This window comes from Scomber scombrus, chromosome 20, assembly GCF_963691925.1.
Source record: "Scomber scombrus chromosome 20, fScoSco1.1, whole genome shotgun sequence".
Classification (NCBI taxonomy): Eukaryota; Metazoa; Chordata; class Actinopteri; order Scombriformes; family Scombridae; genus Scomber; species Scomber scombrus.
Genome location: NC_084989.1, coordinates 1,191,644 through 1,212,460, shown reverse-complemented (window position 1 = coordinate 1,212,460; position 20,817 = coordinate 1,191,644). Strand labels below are relative to the sequence as shown.

Sequence of the window (20,817 nt, the reverse complement as noted above, 5' to 3'; positions counted from 1 at the left end):
ACTGGACCTTCATACTGTACATCAATGAATACAAAACTGTGATTGCCTGGAACAGAGGACACATTCATTTAAAAAATATAAAATTGTATTCAGTGCATTGACCTGCACACTAGTATCCTAGTATTGCGTCTTATCCAGGTTTTAATCACATTCAGGATATTGTGCTTACATGCAACATTAAATACCTGATTATTCATCTCCTTGTTTACACCATCCTAACAGTATCCAGCTTTCTGAACATCTGGGACCACTTGTTTCTTGATTTCTCACCATATCAGCGTTTATATTCTATACCAACAACAGGTGTTTATATGCAAGAACAGCCCACTTTACGTTGTACATAAGCATCACATCACCAGGATACCAGACAAACCTGATGATAATCAGGATACTAAGTCATATGTAGACATACTCATTAAAAATTATTGGGAAAAATGTCAATTATGATATTCTTTTTTTCTATAGTCCTCAAATCTCATGAAAAGACCAAAAGCAACCATGAATCAATCTACTAACAAGTGTTGTGTGTATCAAAGCCTGTTACATCTTGTTTCTCTGTGCCACAAAGCTCAATTTATGTCCAAAAACGATTAAAAACGCATCAATGGGCCACACAGGGTGACATATTCCTTCTTTTCCATGAACACACACACTGTAGTTTATTTTGACTCAATCCCACACACACCATCCCCCTGCCACAAATATTCACTGGAGCGGCAAATGTGGATTAATTCACTCCCTATAGGAAATGACTTTAAAAAAAATGGAACTATATATTTGTGAGCTGTTTTTAAAGATTTTAGTCTTCAGTAGAAATCAGTGGGCTCGGGGCTAAGAGCTACAGACAGGGTAGAGAAGTCAGAAAGCATTGATAGACGACCTAACACATTCATTTGGTATGGTCTCTTAGTTGAATCACATGTTAAAATCTACAGCTGAGCTGTTAATAAAGCAGCATCCATCTGGGCTGCGTACTTGAAATAAAATAATAAAACAATAATCACCCCAAGCAATGGTTGCATTTGTCAGCTTAGGAATGTTTAATATTCCATATCCTCAGAAGCTAAAACATTTGAACATAAAGGTGAAAGGAGTACATTTCACTGAATGCACTTACAGAGCGATATCACTGGGCTGCATTGATCTGAAATGAGATTACTGGAGACCAGATACACAGAGCATGAATACTGGAGATCAGAAGTACAGGTAGATAAAAGAATGTGTGTGTGTGTGTGTGTGTGTGTGTGTGTGTGTGTGTGTGTGTGTGTGTGTATGTGTGTATGTGTGTGTGTGTTTGAAGTTTTCAGCCTGGTAACACAATGAAACCTAAGTTCCTGAATCTGGTTAAATATAGCAGGGTTCTTCAGAGATAAAAAAATAGTCTTCACAGTATTTTTTCATCACATCCATGCATGTCATTGTAAGTCATCCATGACACACTTCAAATGGCACTTCAAAAAAAAAAAGGGAAAAAAAAGAAAAAAAGGAAAAGAACAAGTTGTTTACTTTCATTGACATGGTAGGTATTAGCAGGAGTCAAGGAGTCTAGGATCAGACTCAGGGAATGTGTGTTGCCGGAGCGGAGTGTGTGGGTTGCTGCTGCTTGTAAGAAAAAAAGATTCTAATCTGCAATGAGTTGAATCTTCTTTGGGCTGCGTTTGATATCTTTTTATCAAGTGTTTGCACAATACCACAAATGCACACTTTAAAACCCAGCTGAAATAATCCTAAAATGATTCATCTGCACAGAGAAAAGCACAAGAAACGTAACCCTCCCCTACCCCCACCCCTGAATTTTCCCTTTTTTTTCATAAGCAGACACAGAACAAACAAATATAAAAACAAATCATCTGGCACTGTGAACAGTTGGCATCTGTCAAATCATAAAACAACAGAACAGTGGAAATAAACAACGTGGTTTTGTCGACAGGCAACGTCTTTCACAGAGGCAGCACAGTCAGGAGTCCCACAGTCACTTGCAGCAGTACAGTAGTAATATTAGTACCAGTCGGCGATTGATTGAAGGTGTAGTAGTAGTAAGTTAAGCTAGAGTCCACTCTCTCTTTTTGACTCAGTGTCTCCACAAGACCATTTTCAAGTCTGATTGTTAACCAACCTATAAAGTGCTTTCAAAAAATAACTTCCTCATCATAATCATTCTCATCTATACAATAAATCAGTATATCAATTAATGTTACAAGTAGGAAAGAAAAGAGAGGAAGAATTAAAAAGGGTCTATTCAGGCACGAGCAGAGAGCTCTTCTCTTTCGCCTCCTCCGTTCCTTCTCTCCACAGCTTTTCTGTTCCCTTCTGTTTTTTGTTGTTGTCGTTGTTGTTATTTTTCTACTTCTTGAAGGGTGTCAGTCTGCCGATGTTGTGCCAGAAGGTGGAGGTTTTACGCTTAGGCTCAGCCAGCATGAAGACCTGTTGCTGGGGCAAAGCAGTAGGGAGGGAGGGGTGTTTCTGTCGCAGGAGGAAGTCATAGTAGGGTCTGGTCACCGCTGGAGAAGAGGAGATAAAGGAAATGATTACTAAAACATGTTTAAAAAATCCTTCATTCAAAGTGCTGTCAGCATCCTGAACACAGCAGAGTGACTGATACACTACTATAACTGTACACTAATGTTTAGTGGGACCTTTTATGTTGTATGTCTGCTTTTATGTTGTCTCATGTGTTGGTGGATAATAAAACTTTGTTCTATTCTATTCTACTAATAACACACACACTTTTGCACAGCTCAGGGAAGGTTGAGGATGCCTGCATTCATGATCATTTTCAGGTATTTATTTATTAAGAACAATATCAGGCTCACCACTCTGCTGCTCTCATGTTCTGTTTTTATGAAATACTATTTTCATACACATTATTTCTCTCTGCTTTTATTGTTTGTTTGTTTGTTTTTGTGTGTGTGTGTGTGTGTGTGTGTGTGTGTGTGTGTGTGTGTGTGTGTGTGTGTGTGTGTGTGTGTGTGTTTTAGCACAATTAAAATACAGTGAAACAAAACTTTCTGCTGATGTGAAAGAGAGGGATGTTTAGCTGTTGGGATGCTTTTAATGTGTATCATTAGTGCAGGAAGTGTAATACATAAAGTTTGATTGATTGATGGATTGATTGATCCTGTTTTGGCTTCATTAATATGTCTGTCATTGTGTTGTTGGCAAATGTGTGTTTAGTCCTGAATCTGCTTTGTCTCTTTTATTTTCAGTCAGCACAAAGACTGCTATGAAAAGTTAAATGCAAACTGGATTCACGAGTGCAGAAAAGCTGTTATTCCTGTGAACTGACATACAGCAACCTGCATTCATTTCATCCCGGCACAGGAAGACGATGCCCCTTCATGCAAACTACACATCATCATCATTATTTCATTTTAGGGGGTTCAGAGTCATCTCTCTGCTGCTCTGAGTTTCTCTTTTTTTAACAGAAACACTCTTAATTCACTGTTTACTTTGCAATCACTTGTCCTTTGCAGTGTTTTCTATCACAGTGAAGATACTGTCAGTGAAACTCAACACTTCCTGCAGATGTCTCATATTCAGTCTACTAGGAAAAAGGAGCATGATTTCCTTTCAGCTGCTGGAGAGCTTTTAATGGTAAATATCTGTAGAGGGAGTGTTGACAGTGATTGAAAAAAAAAGCTAAGTAGAAGCAGTTCAAACAAGTGACTGAGTGTCATAAAACAACTTGATATTTACTTTTAAAGATGATCTCTTTGTTGCTGAGAGCATGCATGAAGCTTCATAAATAACTCTGCTGTCCTGCTCTGAAGGAGGAGGACTATTTTTAGTCCCATTCGACCCTTCACTGTGATTCCTAGATGCTTGAAGAATGAAGGTCCTGGCGACTGTGTGCTACTCTATACATTTTAGATCAGTGCTCATGTATCATACATACTTGGGTGGTCCAGTCAGAAAAGAGGACATCTTAAATCTGGTATTACTCTGAGACTCTGATCTGAGGGGTATTCCTGTATTGACCTGAATATTAGACGACCCTGACCCCCTTTTTCAAGACTCATTACTGGAAAAAGACTTGCAGCTTACTGTTACTGACATTTTACTTGCAAAACTTTTGGTAGTTTAGTGCTTCATTCAGTCTAATGATTTGCCTCTCTCTGAACCTTTGGGTGCATACCTTTGGGTTTCCCAGCTGGATGGCTTTTGCAGGCATTCAGCATGGCCTGTTTCTTCTGGACCTCTGTGAGTGAGAAGCCTGAGAAGCAAAAGAGTAATAATCAGCACAAAGATCACAATAAACAACATTATTCTAACACAGCCAAGTGAGCATGAAGTAAGTGTTAATGCAGATGTAGTCAAAGGAGTAGAAAAGAGGATGGAGATCACCAAGATGCCTGGTGGTTTCAGAGGAGGGAGTAAGGCTGAGAAGTTAGAGACACATTCAGCTGCAGACTCTTGAAGATCACAGGTTTTTCAAAAATGTGTGCAGTGACATGCATGTGGGCTTTCCTCATTTAACAGATCATTTAACTACAATGACAAACTATCAAAGCAGTTTGTTTTTTTGCATTCAGTATTCTGACCTGTCTCGTGGTCATGTTGGACCTGTTTCCTCTCATCAGCAAAGGCTCGGAGCCAGCGCTGTTTCTGCTCAGGCTTCTTGGCACAAAGGAGGTGGACCTCATCCCCGGCCAGAGAGCGCAGCTTCAGAGTGTTCTTCACACTGATGTTGAACTCCTTCTCTTTGCCGTCCTCCACATCTATCACCTCCATGTGGTCCATGTCCATCCGACCCTTATAGTAGAGCATGTCTCGGCGCAGTAGGTCCTGTAACGATGAAGGTGGTGGATACACCAGTATTAAAAATCTGACTGCTTTCATGTGCTGCAACAATCAACATCCATTGATTGATGATAATTAATCATGTTAATAATATGTTAACGTATCAAAAAATGTAAAGTTGTGGATTGTAGGCTGGATTACTGACCAGAAGTCGGTTTACTGTGAATAAGAAAGTGTGTCCAAACATTTTACTGGTACTGTAGGCGAGGATCAGCTCACCCTTAAGGCCTTTGCACATCAACGGCGATTCGAATAATCGATTTTCGATGCACCTGACTATTCACACTAAGTGTAACACGATTTAGCAAATAAATTATAAGGATTAAAAAAACAACTTGTGTCTAGAGAAAAGAAAGACAGAATCAACATCAAGTGATGATGATCTGGTGATCCTTTTACTCAGTAAAAAGAAAACAAGATGAAATACCTGGGTACACCCTATACTGACAAGGAGAGAAGAAGTTGGTGAGTTTCACTGCATGGTTCAGAAGCTCAAACTGAACCACAGCTGCTTCAACTGCTGCAACAGCAACAGCTGTATTGAGTATTTTATCAACAAAATAGATGTGTACATGTCAAAAATTGACTGAAAATATAAAAGCCGCAATATCGCTGAGCAAAACTCTGTTGCTGATATGAAAGCTGCATTCATTGTATACAGGTTCGAAAAATATTAATAACTTGCAAATTAATCACACACAAAAAAACGCATCTAGAGTGCAAAGGCCTTTGTAATTTGATTGTTTGTTGCTCAAGTTTAAATCAGGTTTTCTTTCAGTACATTTTTTTCATGCTTTCATTGAATTTCCCTCAACAGATTTATTCTCTCTCTCTCTCTCTCTCTCTCTCTCTCTCTCTCTCTATATATATATATATATATATATATATATATATATATATATATATATATATATATATATATGTATTTCTTAGTTTGACTGCTAGTCAAACATATAGTGCTATCTGACAGATAGTACCAATCACAAGTTTGGTCTCTAAATCTTTGACAGGTACTATCACATGGATGAATTCATGCTTTAAGTTTTTTTGTTTTTTTCAATCTGTCCAGGTAGCCTAAAAAAAGAAGCTTTTAGCTTTTAGTTTAGTGGTGACCTAAAATAATAAAACTGTTGATATGGTGGAGAGCTTCAAATATCTAGGACTCTGTTGCCCCCCACCTTCTGCTGCTACTCTAGAGCTAAGTATAATCCAACCCATTTTCCTCTACTGTTCCCCCTGTTTCTTCACCATGTTAACCGCCTCAAATAGGAACAAACTCATGCGCATCACACAAAATGTCTCCAAAATTGACGGCGCCCCACCCCCCTCCTGTCAGTCGTCAACACCCCCTCTACCTATTCTTCACACAGCTTACATCTGGTGGCAGATGCAGATCCTTGGCCTGAATATGGGTGTCTTTGTCCCCTCTGCCATAGCATTGCTAAATTGAATACCCTGATGACTGTAACTCATGTGTACTATGTGCATGTGGAGGAATGAGGATGTGTTGTGTATGGAAGTTTTTTCATGTATCTTGTGGATGTGTACTGAATCTATGTATTCATGTGAGGCTCTGTACAAACTAAAATGCTCTATCAAACACTTTAGTTCACCACTTTGGGCTCTCATGTATTGTACTTGTATTGTATTTTTTATTAATTTAGCCGTTTTTTGCATAAACATGAGGATGAATAATATGTCTTATGCCTTGCTGCTGTTGGTTGTCAATGCTACACACATCATACAGTGATTTAAGTAACTGTGGATGATAATAAATACCTTATCTCTCTCTTAACATAGCCATCTTTGTTCATATCTAACAAACTGCCTTGTGGCCCCTCAAGAAAAATATCTGGTGCAGAGATTGGGACTGACCGTCCAGTCCCAACCACCTGCTGAGAAATACTGTCTTAAACAAGCCTGGGATCAAGCTGTCCCATTTAAATTCAACACATTTCCACAGTTAAATAGTACAGGGTGTTCCTCCATTGGAGGATGGAGGAAGCCTTCTTATCCTATCGAGTTATCAGTAAACTGTGTAAAATGTTGAGGCACCTTTTTGCAGTACACCATCTGATGGTCAAAGAGGAAAAACATTCTCTGTTGACTCTTGGCCTGAGGCTGGGACAGTTTGGTCAACTCCCCTGAGAAGATGAGATCAGAGCTTCTGCTGAGCACGTCTTCACCCTGCAGACACACACACACACACACACACACACACACACACACACACACACACACACACACACACACACACACACACACATTGTTGTTACTTTCTATGTTGCACTGGATGATATGAACTGAGAAACCATTTAAGAACAAATATGCCTGGTGCCACACCTCCCAGTCCTCTATGGAGCTCTGCCATTGGGCGATCTTGTCAATGTTCTCAAGACGCCGTTTCCTCTCATTGATGAGCCTGGCCACATTCTTCATGGCGTTTAAGGCAGCCTCCACATCTTTGTAGTCCCTAAAGATCAGACAGACGCATGCAGTTGGTGTCTCAAGCTGATTACTGAACTGTTGCCAGCTCTTTACCCGTGTTATCCTTCAGGTCTTTTTCACTACAACTAGACCTACTTGACTAATAGGAGAAGGTAGTTTTTTTTATTCACAGCTATGATTTTCTTACTGTGACAATGTCTTCTGTGAAAAATGCCTATAAAAGTACATTTAACAATGCAATAAACCTTCAGTGTAGTAGCATACTATAATGAAAGCAGCCTAATAATCTAAACTTCAATACACCACAATACTATCCTTCATGCTTCAAGTATAAAGATATAGTAAGATTCAATTTTAAGGTTACAAGTAAAAAAAAAACATCACTGAAGATGAATATATGAGGGGGAAAAAAGCACATTTGGAAACATCAGGAAGCAAAGGATAGGTTGGCTTCACCTTTAAAAACTACATTTGAAGCAACATCAGATAATAAAAGTAGAAAAGTGTTTCCAGATTTGAATTACTTCACTGAAGTGCTCCTCCGTGAGCCCAATAATGCATTTATATTATGTTCTTATGTAATGGCCAGCATTTGGTGGGTAGCAGTGTTTTTATGACACATAGTATATGTTAATTAAAATGTGTGGGCATGAACAATGTTTTAAATTTGATGATTGAATTACTGAATTCAAATGTGTCTTCTGAAGTATATTTAGACATTGTCTGCATTACAAAAAAATCAAAAAACATAACTCAAGGTCCAGTTTGTTTTCTAAAAGCTAGAGTTTCATACACAACAGAACATTATTAATATCAACTTCATTCCTCTTTGCTGAACATGGTACAGCTGGATATCTCCAGAGGAAATAATGAAAAGGGTCAGCACATGAGCATACCAGCTCCTTCCTGCATGAACAGGAAGTAGAGTGTACAGTCACCTGTGCTGTGGGTTGGTGTATTTGAGCAGCTCAGCCAGCTGCAGTGGGTACTTGCAGATCTTCTGAACCGGGGTGAGCAGGAAGCCGTCCAAAGAGATGTCAATCATCTTCTGGAGGAGTCGGCATGCCTCAAAGAAGAACACGTACTTGTTGACCTTCATGAGCTTGGAGAGCTGGACGCAGGCATTGGGGTGGTTGTTGCAATACTCGGAATAGATCTGGAAATCTGTTTGCTGCATGTCAAAACCAGAGATCGGAAGTGTTAGATGCAATCAAATGGTTAGGGTAGATTGTTTAACCATCGGATAAATGTGTGTGATCATGACAATGTATGGTAATTGAGAGTTTTGTGCTACATTCTTCATATAGGTACACTAAGACACCTTCTTCAACAAACTACAACTTTCTCGATTTGTGAGACTCTGCTTACATGTTCTAGGAAGCAGCAGCCGATCTCACTGAGGTGTGGCTGCTCCTTGTTGAACTTCTTCTCCAGGCCTTTCAGGAACTTCCTCTGGAACCGGTAGATGTCTTCAATGTTGCCAAAGATGGTACGAAGCTGCTCCTCAGTGAACATGTCGGTCCTCTTGCGGCACTGTTTGATGTAACCCTGAGGGGAAATACAGTCAGGGTAAGAACCTGCTGCACAGACACTAACTTCTAGCTTTTATTTATAGGCTTCTGATTTTTTTTCTAGGCAATAGGCAAGAGCATGATAGAAGATGACACATTTCAATATGATAGCAGTACAATAACTGATATGGGGAGGACGCGATGTGCATTATTCTACATCCTGTCGCAGCTTTGGTGTTGTTGATAGTATACGTCTTTAAATGTTGTCACAATCTGTTTTGAGCGTTGTCATTTTGTCTATTTCAGATTCACTCTTTCACTTCAGTCCTTTCTCTGTTTATTTTCACTGTCCTTCTGCTATAAATGCAGATATAATAAGGCCCTGTTTGTTTGCTTGTATGGCTGGACAGAGGAGAAGCTAGTCAGTTAACCTGGATGCTAGTAGATCTTTCTAAAATGTTTTGACATCAAAGCAAAGTCAAATAGAGTGTATGACTATTTCAACATCAGCCATACCAGCATATTTCTCATACAGTTATTATTTTATTTAATCTACATGGTGTCAAATGAGCTCAAAATACACATTTGAGTTGCATTATCTTATATGTTACACAGAAACTGGCTTATAAGGCACAATAAGCTGTTCCCAACAAGATGTCCTTCTGGAAGCTCCATTATTTTATATATAACTTGAAGAGTTATAGTTAAAAAAAATTGGAGGAGAGATAACTAACCCTCTGTTACCTATCTGAGATGTTTGATAGACAATATGTGGGGAGAGCATGGACATGAAAAGAAACATAACCAGCACTTTGGATTGTAAAGCTAATTTATTTGATAATGGAATAGCTGTGTCTTCCTAGTATATTTAGAACAGTGGTTTGAGACCTGTCAGTCAATCATTATCTGTGGCCATGCTGAAGGAATGGGTTTAATAGAGGGAGTGCACAATAAATAATAAGTAAATGCATTCTGTAGTTTTATGTTTATCTTAACCACCAGACCTCGCAGATGTCTTTCAGGTGCTTGATGTAGTCTCTCTCTGTGCTCATAATCTCATTGATGACGTTTGACCTCATCTGCTCCTTGCAGGGTAAACCAGGTCCCAACAACAAGCCTAGACCTGTCTGGTCCTTTGCTCCAGCCTGCGGCTCCTCCAGGTGGGCTAGATACTCCTCCATGGGCTCATCCTGGTTCACACGCAACTGAAGAGGACACGCGTGAAACATTCACTGTCTGACACAGCTTTACCACAACAATCAATTACACTCTTATTCATTCTCTCCACAAAAGTCTAATGAATGGTAAAGACACTTCCTTTTTTACAATAGCATTATAAAAAAGGAATAAATAAATACATTCTGTCTAGCCTTTTCCCTTTGTTCTTGAAAGTAAGAGCCAAGTTTTAATAAACAGCTACTAAAACAATGCCAAACCCCTAATTTTGCAGATGACAAAAATGTTTATAACAGGTTGGCTTCATATTACTCAGTCTGCCAGTACTCCAAGAACTGCAACCATTAATCAAACAGATTCATTAAGAACTATATGACTGTAGTTTGTGTGTGTTCCAGCAGCCTGGAAAGAGTTTGTCTTACCCGTACAAAGCTGGCAGGGAACCAGCCCTCACTGTCCATGATGCGACCCCACCACCACTCCTTATTGGTGGCATCCACTACTTCGATTACATCACCGGCCTTAAAGCCCAGCTCCTGGTCGTCCATGGTGACGTGGTCCCAGAGGGCCTCGGCGTACACCACGCTGCCATCACTGATCAGCTGCAGAGGAAGCAGCACAGGAGGGACAGAGGTCAGCTTTCAATTCAGAATATTTCTAGTTTGAGCATTTGAAACGACTTCATACAGTACCAGACACTTTCCACACAGTGTGCTCAAATGCTGTTCAACCCTTTACAGACATGGAAAATGTAACATTGCTGGCTCATTTACCTGTTGATGGCTTTTTATCATAAAGACAGCAATTTCTTGAAAGTTCATGTTCATTAGGGCTTTATTCAGACGTTTACAGAAAGAGGCACCATTCCTGTATGATGTGAGTGAGAGTGGGAGTGGGGGAAGTCTTAATTAATCACCATAGTGCACGTGAGGGATGCTCTACACATATTATACTTTTTATTAAAACTGTCTTCTTTTTTCTTCTTCAGTTTTTCTTCTAGAAAACAAAAGAGAAACATTTTTTACTCAGGATTTGTTTTTCAAATTTAGTGTTACATCAAAGTTGCCAAACTGAACTTAATCACTGCATATGTTGTATTAATATTAGTAAGATTAGTCAACATACTGCTAGTGCAGTGCCTTGGATTATACTATTAACTTGTGTTAGTACCAAGTCTGGTTTTGGGACAGTGAAAGTCCATTTAAATGTCTGTAGGTTAAAAGTAGGCCCACAGTTCAGCACACACATGCTAGTAGCATGCTTACTTCACTGTAACTTTATTATTAAACGTTGAGAGGCTAACAAGCAGGCACTGGTGAGCACACATTGATTGCTATTGAAGTCTGAGTACAGCATGAGAAATCAATGTGGGCCCAAAATGGAAGTAGACGAAGATGAAGACGGAGATTATGTAGCAGGAAGAGGAAGTGGGAGAGACAGAGGAAGATGAGGCAGAAACAGAGTAAGACCTGGAGGAGATGGAGCCACTGTTATTGATGTAGACATTGCAGTGGTCATATTTCACACTGCCACGTACACACCGCCAGTTGCACTGCATCAACATGGCCCCAGCCCCCTCAGAGACCATCCATAACGCTGTTCAGCATATCGTTCCTGCAGAGGCAACATTAATCCTGCTGGACCATCAGCCCAACATCCCTCCTCTCTGCAGGACCTGCTCCTGAAGCTGGATGTCTTTCACAGCACGTCACCAGTGTTGTTAAAGACATACAGTCATTTTTAATTTTTCTCTCTTTGATCTGGTTCTCAGCTCCACTGATCCATCATGGCGATGAGGAAAACAGACGATGTGGCTGTTGCTAAGCAACACACCCACATTTCTTGCTTCTCTGCTGTCGTTCTCTCCAGATTGCTCTCTCCAGTGACTACATGACGCCACAATAACCTCTCATTTAATCTTACAATAGTAAACAACTACATACATCTTCTTGATGTAAACAAGTTGAGCATCATGACATCGCTCATAGAGCTTGTCTTAAGGGTTACCATGGCAACAGCAACTGTACATTATCACACACACACACACACACACACACACACACACACACACACACACACACACACACACACACACACACACACACACACACACACAAGCAGCTGTGTCCTCATCACCTTTACCCCTGTTCCTGATGCGAACAGCTGAGCTGGACATAAACAGGTCTGTCCCCAAGGGGATCGTCAATCTGTAGAGGCGGTCTGCAAGAGGACATTGCTCAAGAAAGCAAATGCTCTTCATAGTAGAAAAATGAAGAGAAAATGTACGAAAAGTCGTTGTGATGTGAGACAATAATGCACACGGTACAGTGCTATTTCTGCAGCCACTTACCAAAGAATAAAATGTGTATGTTTTTATTCACTTTAAAGGTGCAGTAAACAATTTATTAACACTAGAAACAGAACTATGAGATACAATCAGCTCTTTCTAATCCTAAAAGAAAGGCTGAACTGGAGCACAGACAATTTTAAGAGAAGTAGACAACTGATCTTCTCTGGATTTAATGTGACAGCTTCCTGTTTCACCTACAAGCAGAAAGCTGCTATTCTCCAAGAATACAATCTCAAGAGACATTAAACACCTGAGTTAGCTACACTGTCAGAACTGTTGCTATTGTTGCTATAGGCTACCATACCTACAATGCAATCATTACAGATTAATGATCTCAGATTAAGAGATGTGTGTCATTATACTGTATGTTACAAGAAAATAAAGGACAGGCAGTCAATAAGGGTTAAGAATTCTCAGTGGCCATAGTTTCCACAGCACCCACTTCATCAGTCCAACAGTCATGTTATACTCACCACCCAATTTCTCTTCTCAAACAGAAATACTGTTTTCATTCACTTATTATTCCCAAGTGCTTCTACTTTGCTGTTTTATGGAGCGCTGTTAATCTGCTCTCTGAAACCTCCTCCTGTAAATGTTTCATATTTAAAGCAGGAAGGAATGTGATATTTAAGCTGCTGGAAGGCTTTTAATGTGAAGTGTTGAGTTTCATTGACAGCTTGACAGCAATTGCAAAATGGACATTATACTAAATCAAGGCAACAGTTAAACGTGAAGGAAATGATGAGTTTGCATCAACAGGAAATTAAAATCCAACCAATCAGAAAACAGGGAGACTTTTTATAATAATGAAAAAGATCAAATATACTAAATAGGGGAAATGATAAGAAAGGTCTCTAATGTAAGCCTGCTTCAAATAAGTTGAAGGTGAGATAAATAAATAATATGTCTGCATGTAAACTTTAAATTGATATTCATAAAATAATGTTCATTCTTTAGCTAATGAATCAGCATTATCTGTCTGATGATATCTCCAATTATGAGCATAGTTGATGCAATACATTTGTGTTGATGTATTTTATTATGAAAAGTGACACAAAACCAAAGTGTCAATTCAGACAGAATATTTGTTTCCATTTTTCTGAATGATGTGTGAAAGTTCTTACAGTCAGATCATATCTGCTCTGTAGTGTGAGGTTTTATCAGAAGATATACTGGCTAGTGGAAATGTTGTTTTTTTCACAGTTGTATCAGTTAATAATCTCATTTTTCTATCTGTTAGAAAACCAGGCTGGAAATATAAGCGTACACCAGAGGACTGCTGTAGATCTATACAGTTAATGTCAATCATCTCATTTATTTCCACATAGAGGTTACTGTGACAGTAAACTAGTCTCTCACTCAGTATCCTGAGATATCGCCTCTGTTTAGCTGAACAGACCTACTATACTGCAGACTAGTTTAGCAACAGTAGCTAATGTTAAAGTGCAACACTAGCTTCTAATACTGTATGACAACAGGACAGCAATGGTTAGCTGAGCTGGTTCCTAATACCCAGGATGGGTTAAATGCAGAGACTGAATGTTACTGTACAACTGTATGTGTGACAAATTAAGTACTTTTACTTCTTCTGGATGGCATAGATATTATATTTACTTATATTACATTCTATAGTACATTACATTATTATCATGATGTTAATACACAAGTCAATGAGGAAATGAACAGGTCAGATCAGCACACAAATCCATCAGGTGTGTTCAGTTCTGTTTAACCTGTTCAGAAAACATTCAGCTGGTTACCTAAGAGCTCAGGAGCTGTAAGAGGGTTGCCACAGAGTGTGTTACGTCACCTGCAATCTCTCTTTATACTAGTGTGGATTTTAAAGGGTCAGTTCGTCCAAAGTAGGTTTTTATCTTCTGACTTTCCTCGTGTGGTATATATCCTTGCAGATACTTTGGATTGAATTGTGTTTTTCTTCTTTGCTACACCATTAATAACCTCACAACCTGTTCGATTCATCTTGTGATCCCTAGGTGGGTGTCCCAGTGGGTTAGGGACCACTCATACTTCCATATTAACAATTGAGGTTTCTGAATAATGTGAAAGGTGTCGCTCAGAAAATGATGACAAACTCTGCGGTTCCCCTCAGCTCTACAGAGCCTTTGAGCCTTTTTCCTTTCATTGTTTTGGATTTATGGCCCACAACTTCAATGTTTGGTTCAGTTTCAGCAATCTCATCAGTACTGATTCACGCAGCAGCAACAGCAGCAACAGCAGGCAGCTGTTTTTAGTGAGAAAGCTCTGATGAAGCCACTGTACACTACCTGGCCAGCAGCAAACAGCAGACACACACAGTTAGAGATGAGCTGGTGAACATAGTGGAGCATTTAGCAGCTAAAGAGACACATATTTTGGATCGTGCGCTCATATAGAGTTTACATGTTTTGATCCACACACATATACACACATCTGCCCACCTCAACCTCACACTAAATGAAACTGTCCTGGTTGTACCTGTGTTCTGCTGCTGCCACGTTGGACACCCATCAATCCCAGCAACCCCGTTCATCAACAGGGCAGTCCTCCTCTGCTCCGGCTCTCTTTCTGTTTCAGTTTTTCAAGTCTTTTCCTCCTCTAGAAGCCTGTGTAATGTGTGTGTGTGTGTGTGTGTGTGTGTGTGTGTGTGTGTGTGTGTGTATCTGAGTGTGTGCTCTACTGGAAGGCCAGCAGGAACATGAGCACCACGTTGATGACGATAAGCAGCATCATGATAACGAACACCACAACCTTCTGAGTCTCTGGGGGGAGGTTGCAGCGCAGCATGGTGTTCATGAGTCCCATCTTCTGCCTGCTCCACCTCCCCGAGCCGCTGCCGCGAGCCATCAGTCCCCTGGCCTCCTCCTCTTCCTCCTCCTCAGCGCCGCCTCCCCTCCCCCGTCTCCTTTCCCTCAGCGCCGAGCCTCCACACCACACCGCGTCTCCTCGTCCTCCTCCTCCTCGACTATCTTCGTCGCTGTTCTCTAGCACTCCTCTCCTCCTCCGCTCAGCTCCGGCGGCTACCTCCTCTGCTTCTCCTGCCACTTTGCCGATGCCCAGTGGCGCCCTGGCCTGCCCGTGGAGGCTGGGTGCCTATATGTGTCAGTGTGTGTGTGTGTGTGTGTGTGAATCTGCGCGTTGTGGAGCTATTTGTGTGTTACGTGCTGAGCATCTCCCCCTCCTCCTCTACTCCCTTGCTCCTCTTTCAGACACAGGCACCTCCCCTCTCTCTTTCTTCTTTCCGTCTTCCACCACGTTTAGTCTTTTTTTTCCTCTTTGCTCCTCTTCACTCTCTCTCGGTCAGGATGTCAAAATGAAAGGCAGAGGACAGGATGCTGCATCTCTCCTGTTCATGCTCATGCCTCCTCGTCTGTTCCTCGTCTTTTTTTTTTTTATTCCTCTGTCCTCTTGTTTTCCAGCCTGCTCTTCTCTCGCTCTACCCTACACAGGCTCAGTCGTTTCTACCTTGCAAACAAAGCGGCCATTTGTTCTCCCTCTGGATTGCTTTTCGGTCTTTGTCTGTGCCCACCTTTTCTCTCCGTTAAGAGCTCTTGCTAAAATGGTGCTCGGTGCTCTGCCTGGAGCCGTGCTGCTTCAGCCATCCATCTAAGTACCAGGATCGCCCTTTTTTTCTTTTTTTCCCCCTTCCTTCCCTTCCTTTTTTGTATGCCCACCCTTTCATAGCCAGCAGCCAATCAGGATGCAGAGTGTGTCGGCGTATCCTGGATACCAGAGTGGTTGAGGCAGGGCCATAGCAACCGCTGAGGGGGAGAGGTGGGAGTGGGGGTGGGGTGCTTGGATGAGAGGCATGGAGGGAGGGGTGTGGTGGAGGCCATGCAGAATAAAGGACCCACCAATAGAAATGACTAGAGAGTATGTGAGTATGTGTGTGTCTGTGTGTGTGTGTGTGTGTGTGTGTGTGTGTGTGTGTGTGTGTGTGTGTGTGTGTGTTCGGGCATTATGTGTTTAACCCTTACATACTGTTCAGGTCAAAACTGACCCGTTTTGACATTTGACAAAACACCCCAAATGTCTTTTCTTCTTAAATTTGATGACTTTTCCTAAAGTGGCCCAAAATGCACAGCAGTGAAAATATGTTAAAATGTTTTACTTTTTTCTCCAATGAGTCTGTTCTGGGTCAAATTTGACCCATATCTATTGAAAATTTTAATAAGATAGTAGTTATGAGGATTTCTTTTTATGATGTAGCAGTGAAGACTGATGGCTCTAATGGTTATACAATAAACCCCACACTTCCATAAAGTTATAAAATACATTTACATCATTATTACTATGTTATATTTTCATGTCTTAGGTAAAATAGGACATGATATTGTGTGATAGGAGATGTTTTTTCTCCAAAAATGAGTGGATCGACTAGTGATGCTTTCTTAACAGATCTGTGTTTCAACATTCGGTATAGACACTTTTTATGAGGGGATTCTTAGGCTGGGTCAAAATTGACCAGAATGTACTGTGAGGGTGTAGAATATGAACCGTATGTAGGGGTTAGAAAGGCTATATCTCCCACACACTGTTGTTCTGTACACTGATGTAAACCTACTCAGATTAAAGCTGAGACTTGTCAATTTAATGATGTATCCATTATTTCCTTGACAATAATTAAGTGTGCTGAAGCACTGAGCCTGAATGTATAACTGTCCAAATACTTACTGTCTGGACTATATATTAGTGTTTCCTCTAATTTCCCCTCAATGCCTGTCCCCTATCAGAATAAGGCTACAGCAGAGGATTAGCAGTAGCACATCCAACGATTATCATACCTGTGTTTCAGGTGCTACTTAGTTTGTAGCAACTAACCTGGTGAAGTCAGTAAACTGCTGTTATCCAGGTTCCACTTCTCCATGGACCTGACCTCAATGTACAGGTGGAGTCATCACAACTGATCTACAACACACTCATTCATTTCCACACTTCCACACAGCCAAGACAGCATGGACCTGACAGATGAATGCCAGAGAGTAGTTGAATATGTCTATCATGATTTTCCAGAACCAGAGGTAACAAATTCAAACCACCAGTTTGTTTTACCGATAACCTAATGATATTCAGTGTTCGCATATGACACACATACAAGAAAATCCACAAATTTGAGAAGCTGGAACAACCAAAAACAAACAACCAGTGATCCACACAGATCTTTTTATAGGCAGCAGACATTTCATCAAACCTTTGTGAGTCTCCTGTATGAGGTCTGACTACTGCACTGCACTTGTGCAGCAAAAACAATCTGCCAGAGCCACAGAGCACCATTTGCTGACACACACATATAACCCCTGCTGTTGCTAGCTAACAGGCAGTACCACATATCAGTCACCCACAGGATGGCAGCAAAGTGTTGACTCCTGCCTGATACTGATTAAGAAGAAGAAAATTGTGAGGGGGAGTGAGACAGAAGGAGTGGATGACAATAACTGTTAATAATTGATTTCATGCCTGAAATCAGTGACAGCTTGAAACTAACATGGAGGTATATGTATTATTTAAAATAAAATGTTGCTGAAAATTAATCAAACATGCTAAACCACAACAAGCTACATTTTATGTTTAAAATCACCTATATATATATATATAATATATACCATATATTATATGCTGATTATAAACTGACAGCAGGTTAAATAGTCTGAAGTCACAGAGAGGGACATTAAATTGTTAAAATGTGGAAAATGATGCACAGTGTCCTTTCTTGAAGACATTCATGGTGTTGCATTCATTGTTGTGTGTTGCATGTAGAAAGAGACAAAAGAGAACATGATAGAGAAGTTCAAACTCTTTTCTCATGGCAGACCTATGTGTGCTTACTGGATTGTCACTTCTGGACAGTTACAATAACTGTCTTCACTCAGTGTTTCACTTTGGGAGTCACTTCAGGCGTGACAACTACAGAAGCTCAAACCCATGGTCAACCATCCAAATGAAGTAATTCTCACTTTCTTCATGTGCAGAATAACTACCTAAACTTCCTGAATCCATCTTCCCAACTCAACAATCCAGTCCACCCACCTCAGCCGAAGCAGCTCCCAAAGGTGACAACAACATTAGCCCTGTCTCAGTTAAGGAACTGCAGCATCAGAATATTTTTGTACATCTCATTCACAAGAACAGGCAAATCAGAGATGTGGAAATCGTAACATCCCACCTCACAAACTTGGGCTGCAGGATAAACTGGTCCAAAAGCCAGTTGTAACCCACTCATTGCACTGTAAACCTGGGTCTCAAGATAAAGTCCCTCATGTATCGTATCACTCTGTCAGAGGAGAAAATACAGTCATTCAGACAGTGCCTGGCTATGTGTGGCAGTGCCAATCAGAATGTGCTTAAGGCTCTTGGGTCTGATTGCATCAATCATATCAGTATTGAGACCGGATCTCCTTATGCGGGAGTTACAGAGATGGGTGGCATTGTTAAAACTGTGCCCCCAGCATCATCTTCACCACTTGGTAACAATTTCAGTGTGGGTTGGCTCTCCATCAGTCCTGGAACTCTTTTTCTCAGGGAGTGCACCTGGGGACAACAGCGTCAAGGATTGCCATGATGATAGATGTGTCCCTGAGGGGATAGGGAGCAACATTCATGGGCAGAGCAGTGAATGGCATTTGTCCTGTGGTTCTGGCCCATGAGTTAATGGAAGTGTGTCTAGTCCTAAAGCCCCAAGGTTCTTCCTTTTCCTCAGAGACTCTGTGAAAGTCAGAAAATTACACACATAAATCGGAGGTACATGCTCCCTGCAACTGCACAGGTTGGCAATTAAGACTGTAGAGCAGGTCTCAGCTCGGGTTGCTACAGGTGACAAATGTAGCAGGAGTGTTGAACAGAGGTGCAGATCTTCTGTCCAGAAGAAATATTCTACTCAAGGAATGGAAGCTCCATCCCCAAGTGGTGGCATGAATATAGTATATATGCCAGGCCTACCCTTACCAAACCTGCAATATATGTGTTCCTTCCCCTCAGCCTAATCTCACCCACTCTGTTCAGTGTGATAGAGCAGGGCCTTCCACTGATCCTGATTGACCCACGGTGGCCATCCAAACACTGGGTGGTAAAGATACTTCATGTACTATAAGGCCAATCATGGTCTCTCCCTGTCCACAGGGACCTCTTGTCTCAGGCCCAGGGAGAACCTCATACAGATCAGGCGGCACTCTCGGCCTGGCCTGTGAGTGGCTGAAATTGGATGCAGTTGGTCTGCCGATCGGTAGCATGATCGGTGTGCGAGGGCTCCCTCCACCCACTCATTACACAGCTGTATATGGCAGGTGTTTGAGGACTGCTGTGATGTGAGGCATATTATTTCTTTTCAACGCTCACTGGGGGATATCCTCTGTTTTCTTCAGACCTGTTAGACAGAGGGAAAGCATTTTCCACTATTAAGGTTTACCTGGCTGCCATTTCAGCTTGCCACATAGGATTAAGTGTAAAACTAGCTGGCCAATATCCTTTGGTGTGGCACTTTATGAGTTTCTAGGCCTCTGGTACCATTGTGGGCCTTGTAAGTTGTGTTAGATGCTCTTTTACAACATCTGTTTGAACCTTTGGAGGGTGTAAGATTAAAGTTTCTCCCACTTAAATCTGAATGACTCCAGCTCTGACAATGGCTAGGTGAGTGAGTGGTTTACAGGCGCTGTCGACGTGCCCGGCCTGAATGCAGTTTGTTCCTAGGTTCTCTAAAGTATGTTTGCAGCCTAATCCAGCCTTTGTTCCTAAGGTGATGTTGGTGTTTATATATTTGTACCCTACACCGTTTGCAACAGCAGAGGAAACAGGCTAAATACACATGTGAGTATTGTGTTTATATGTGAACAGGACAGCAAGTTTTAGGAGAAACGACCAGCTGTTTGTGTCCTGGGCTACTTCCCACAAGGGAAAAACACTGTCCAGCTAGAGGCTGTCCCACTGGATTGTGGAGGCTGGAGGGCTTATTTACAGGGTTAATTGTGCACTCTGCCAGGGGCGTGGCTACATCATGGGCCCTGTTTAAAGAAACTCTGGTTGAGGACATTTGTGCTGTAGTGAGTTGGCCCATGTCACACACAGGGTTTGGAGGACTATTTAGTGGTATCTCAAAATGGGTTAAGGAACCATATGGCTTCAGGATATTATGCAATCCAGGAGTGGGCCATATATCCTATAGCGAAACACAGAGGGAAGTTAGGAAAAGAACATTGGGTTACTTAATATTATCCCAGCAGCACCAGCTCTTCCCTTGCATAGCTGAGGGAATAAACCAACATAGAATGACCTGATAGGGATGGTTGTCCATGATACAAAGGTGGGCAACTTGTCTGTTATAGGTCTGTTATAGTGGTCACACCTGAAGTGATTCCCATAGTGAAACACAACAACCAGGGATTACATTAAGTAACCCAACGTTATGGGCTGTAGACTGAACTGCTTATCTGAGGTGCTGTTAAAATGCATGTATCTTCTCTGTAAATCACATTGCAGTGAGCTTGTGCAACAGCATAATCCAGCGCAGGTATCCATGACAACCAAATAACCCATCTACCTCAG

The 20,817-nt window shown here is 41.2% G+C and overlaps 1 protein-coding gene across 1 annotated transcript in view; it reads right to left on the bottom strand.

Annotated features, from left to right (window-relative positions):
- Positions 1 to 1,808: 1,808 nt before the first annotated feature.
- arhgef4 (Rho guanine nucleotide exchange factor (GEF) 4) overlaps positions 1,809 to 20,817 on the bottom strand; it is a 63,883-nt gene continuing 44,874 nt past the window's right edge. The window contains exons 4-12 of the mRNA XM_062441466.1: positions 10,358 to 10,537; positions 9,764 to 9,964; positions 8,617 to 8,796; positions 8,187 to 8,419; positions 7,144 to 7,273; positions 6,856 to 6,987; positions 4,542 to 4,785; positions 4,136 to 4,213; positions 1,809 to 2,501 (exon numbers count right to left, since the gene is read on the bottom strand). Coding sequence (XP_062297450.1) covers positions 2,344 to 2,501; positions 4,136 to 4,213; positions 4,542 to 4,785; positions 6,856 to 6,987; positions 7,144 to 7,273; positions 8,187 to 8,419; positions 8,617 to 8,796; positions 9,764 to 9,964; positions 10,358 to 10,537 — 1,536 coding nt within the window. The 3' untranslated portion in view covers positions 1,809 to 2,343. The remainder of the gene's footprint in view (positions 2,502 to 4,135; positions 4,214 to 4,541; positions 4,786 to 6,855; positions 6,988 to 7,143; positions 7,274 to 8,186; positions 8,420 to 8,616; positions 8,797 to 9,763; positions 9,965 to 10,357; positions 10,538 to 20,817) is intronic.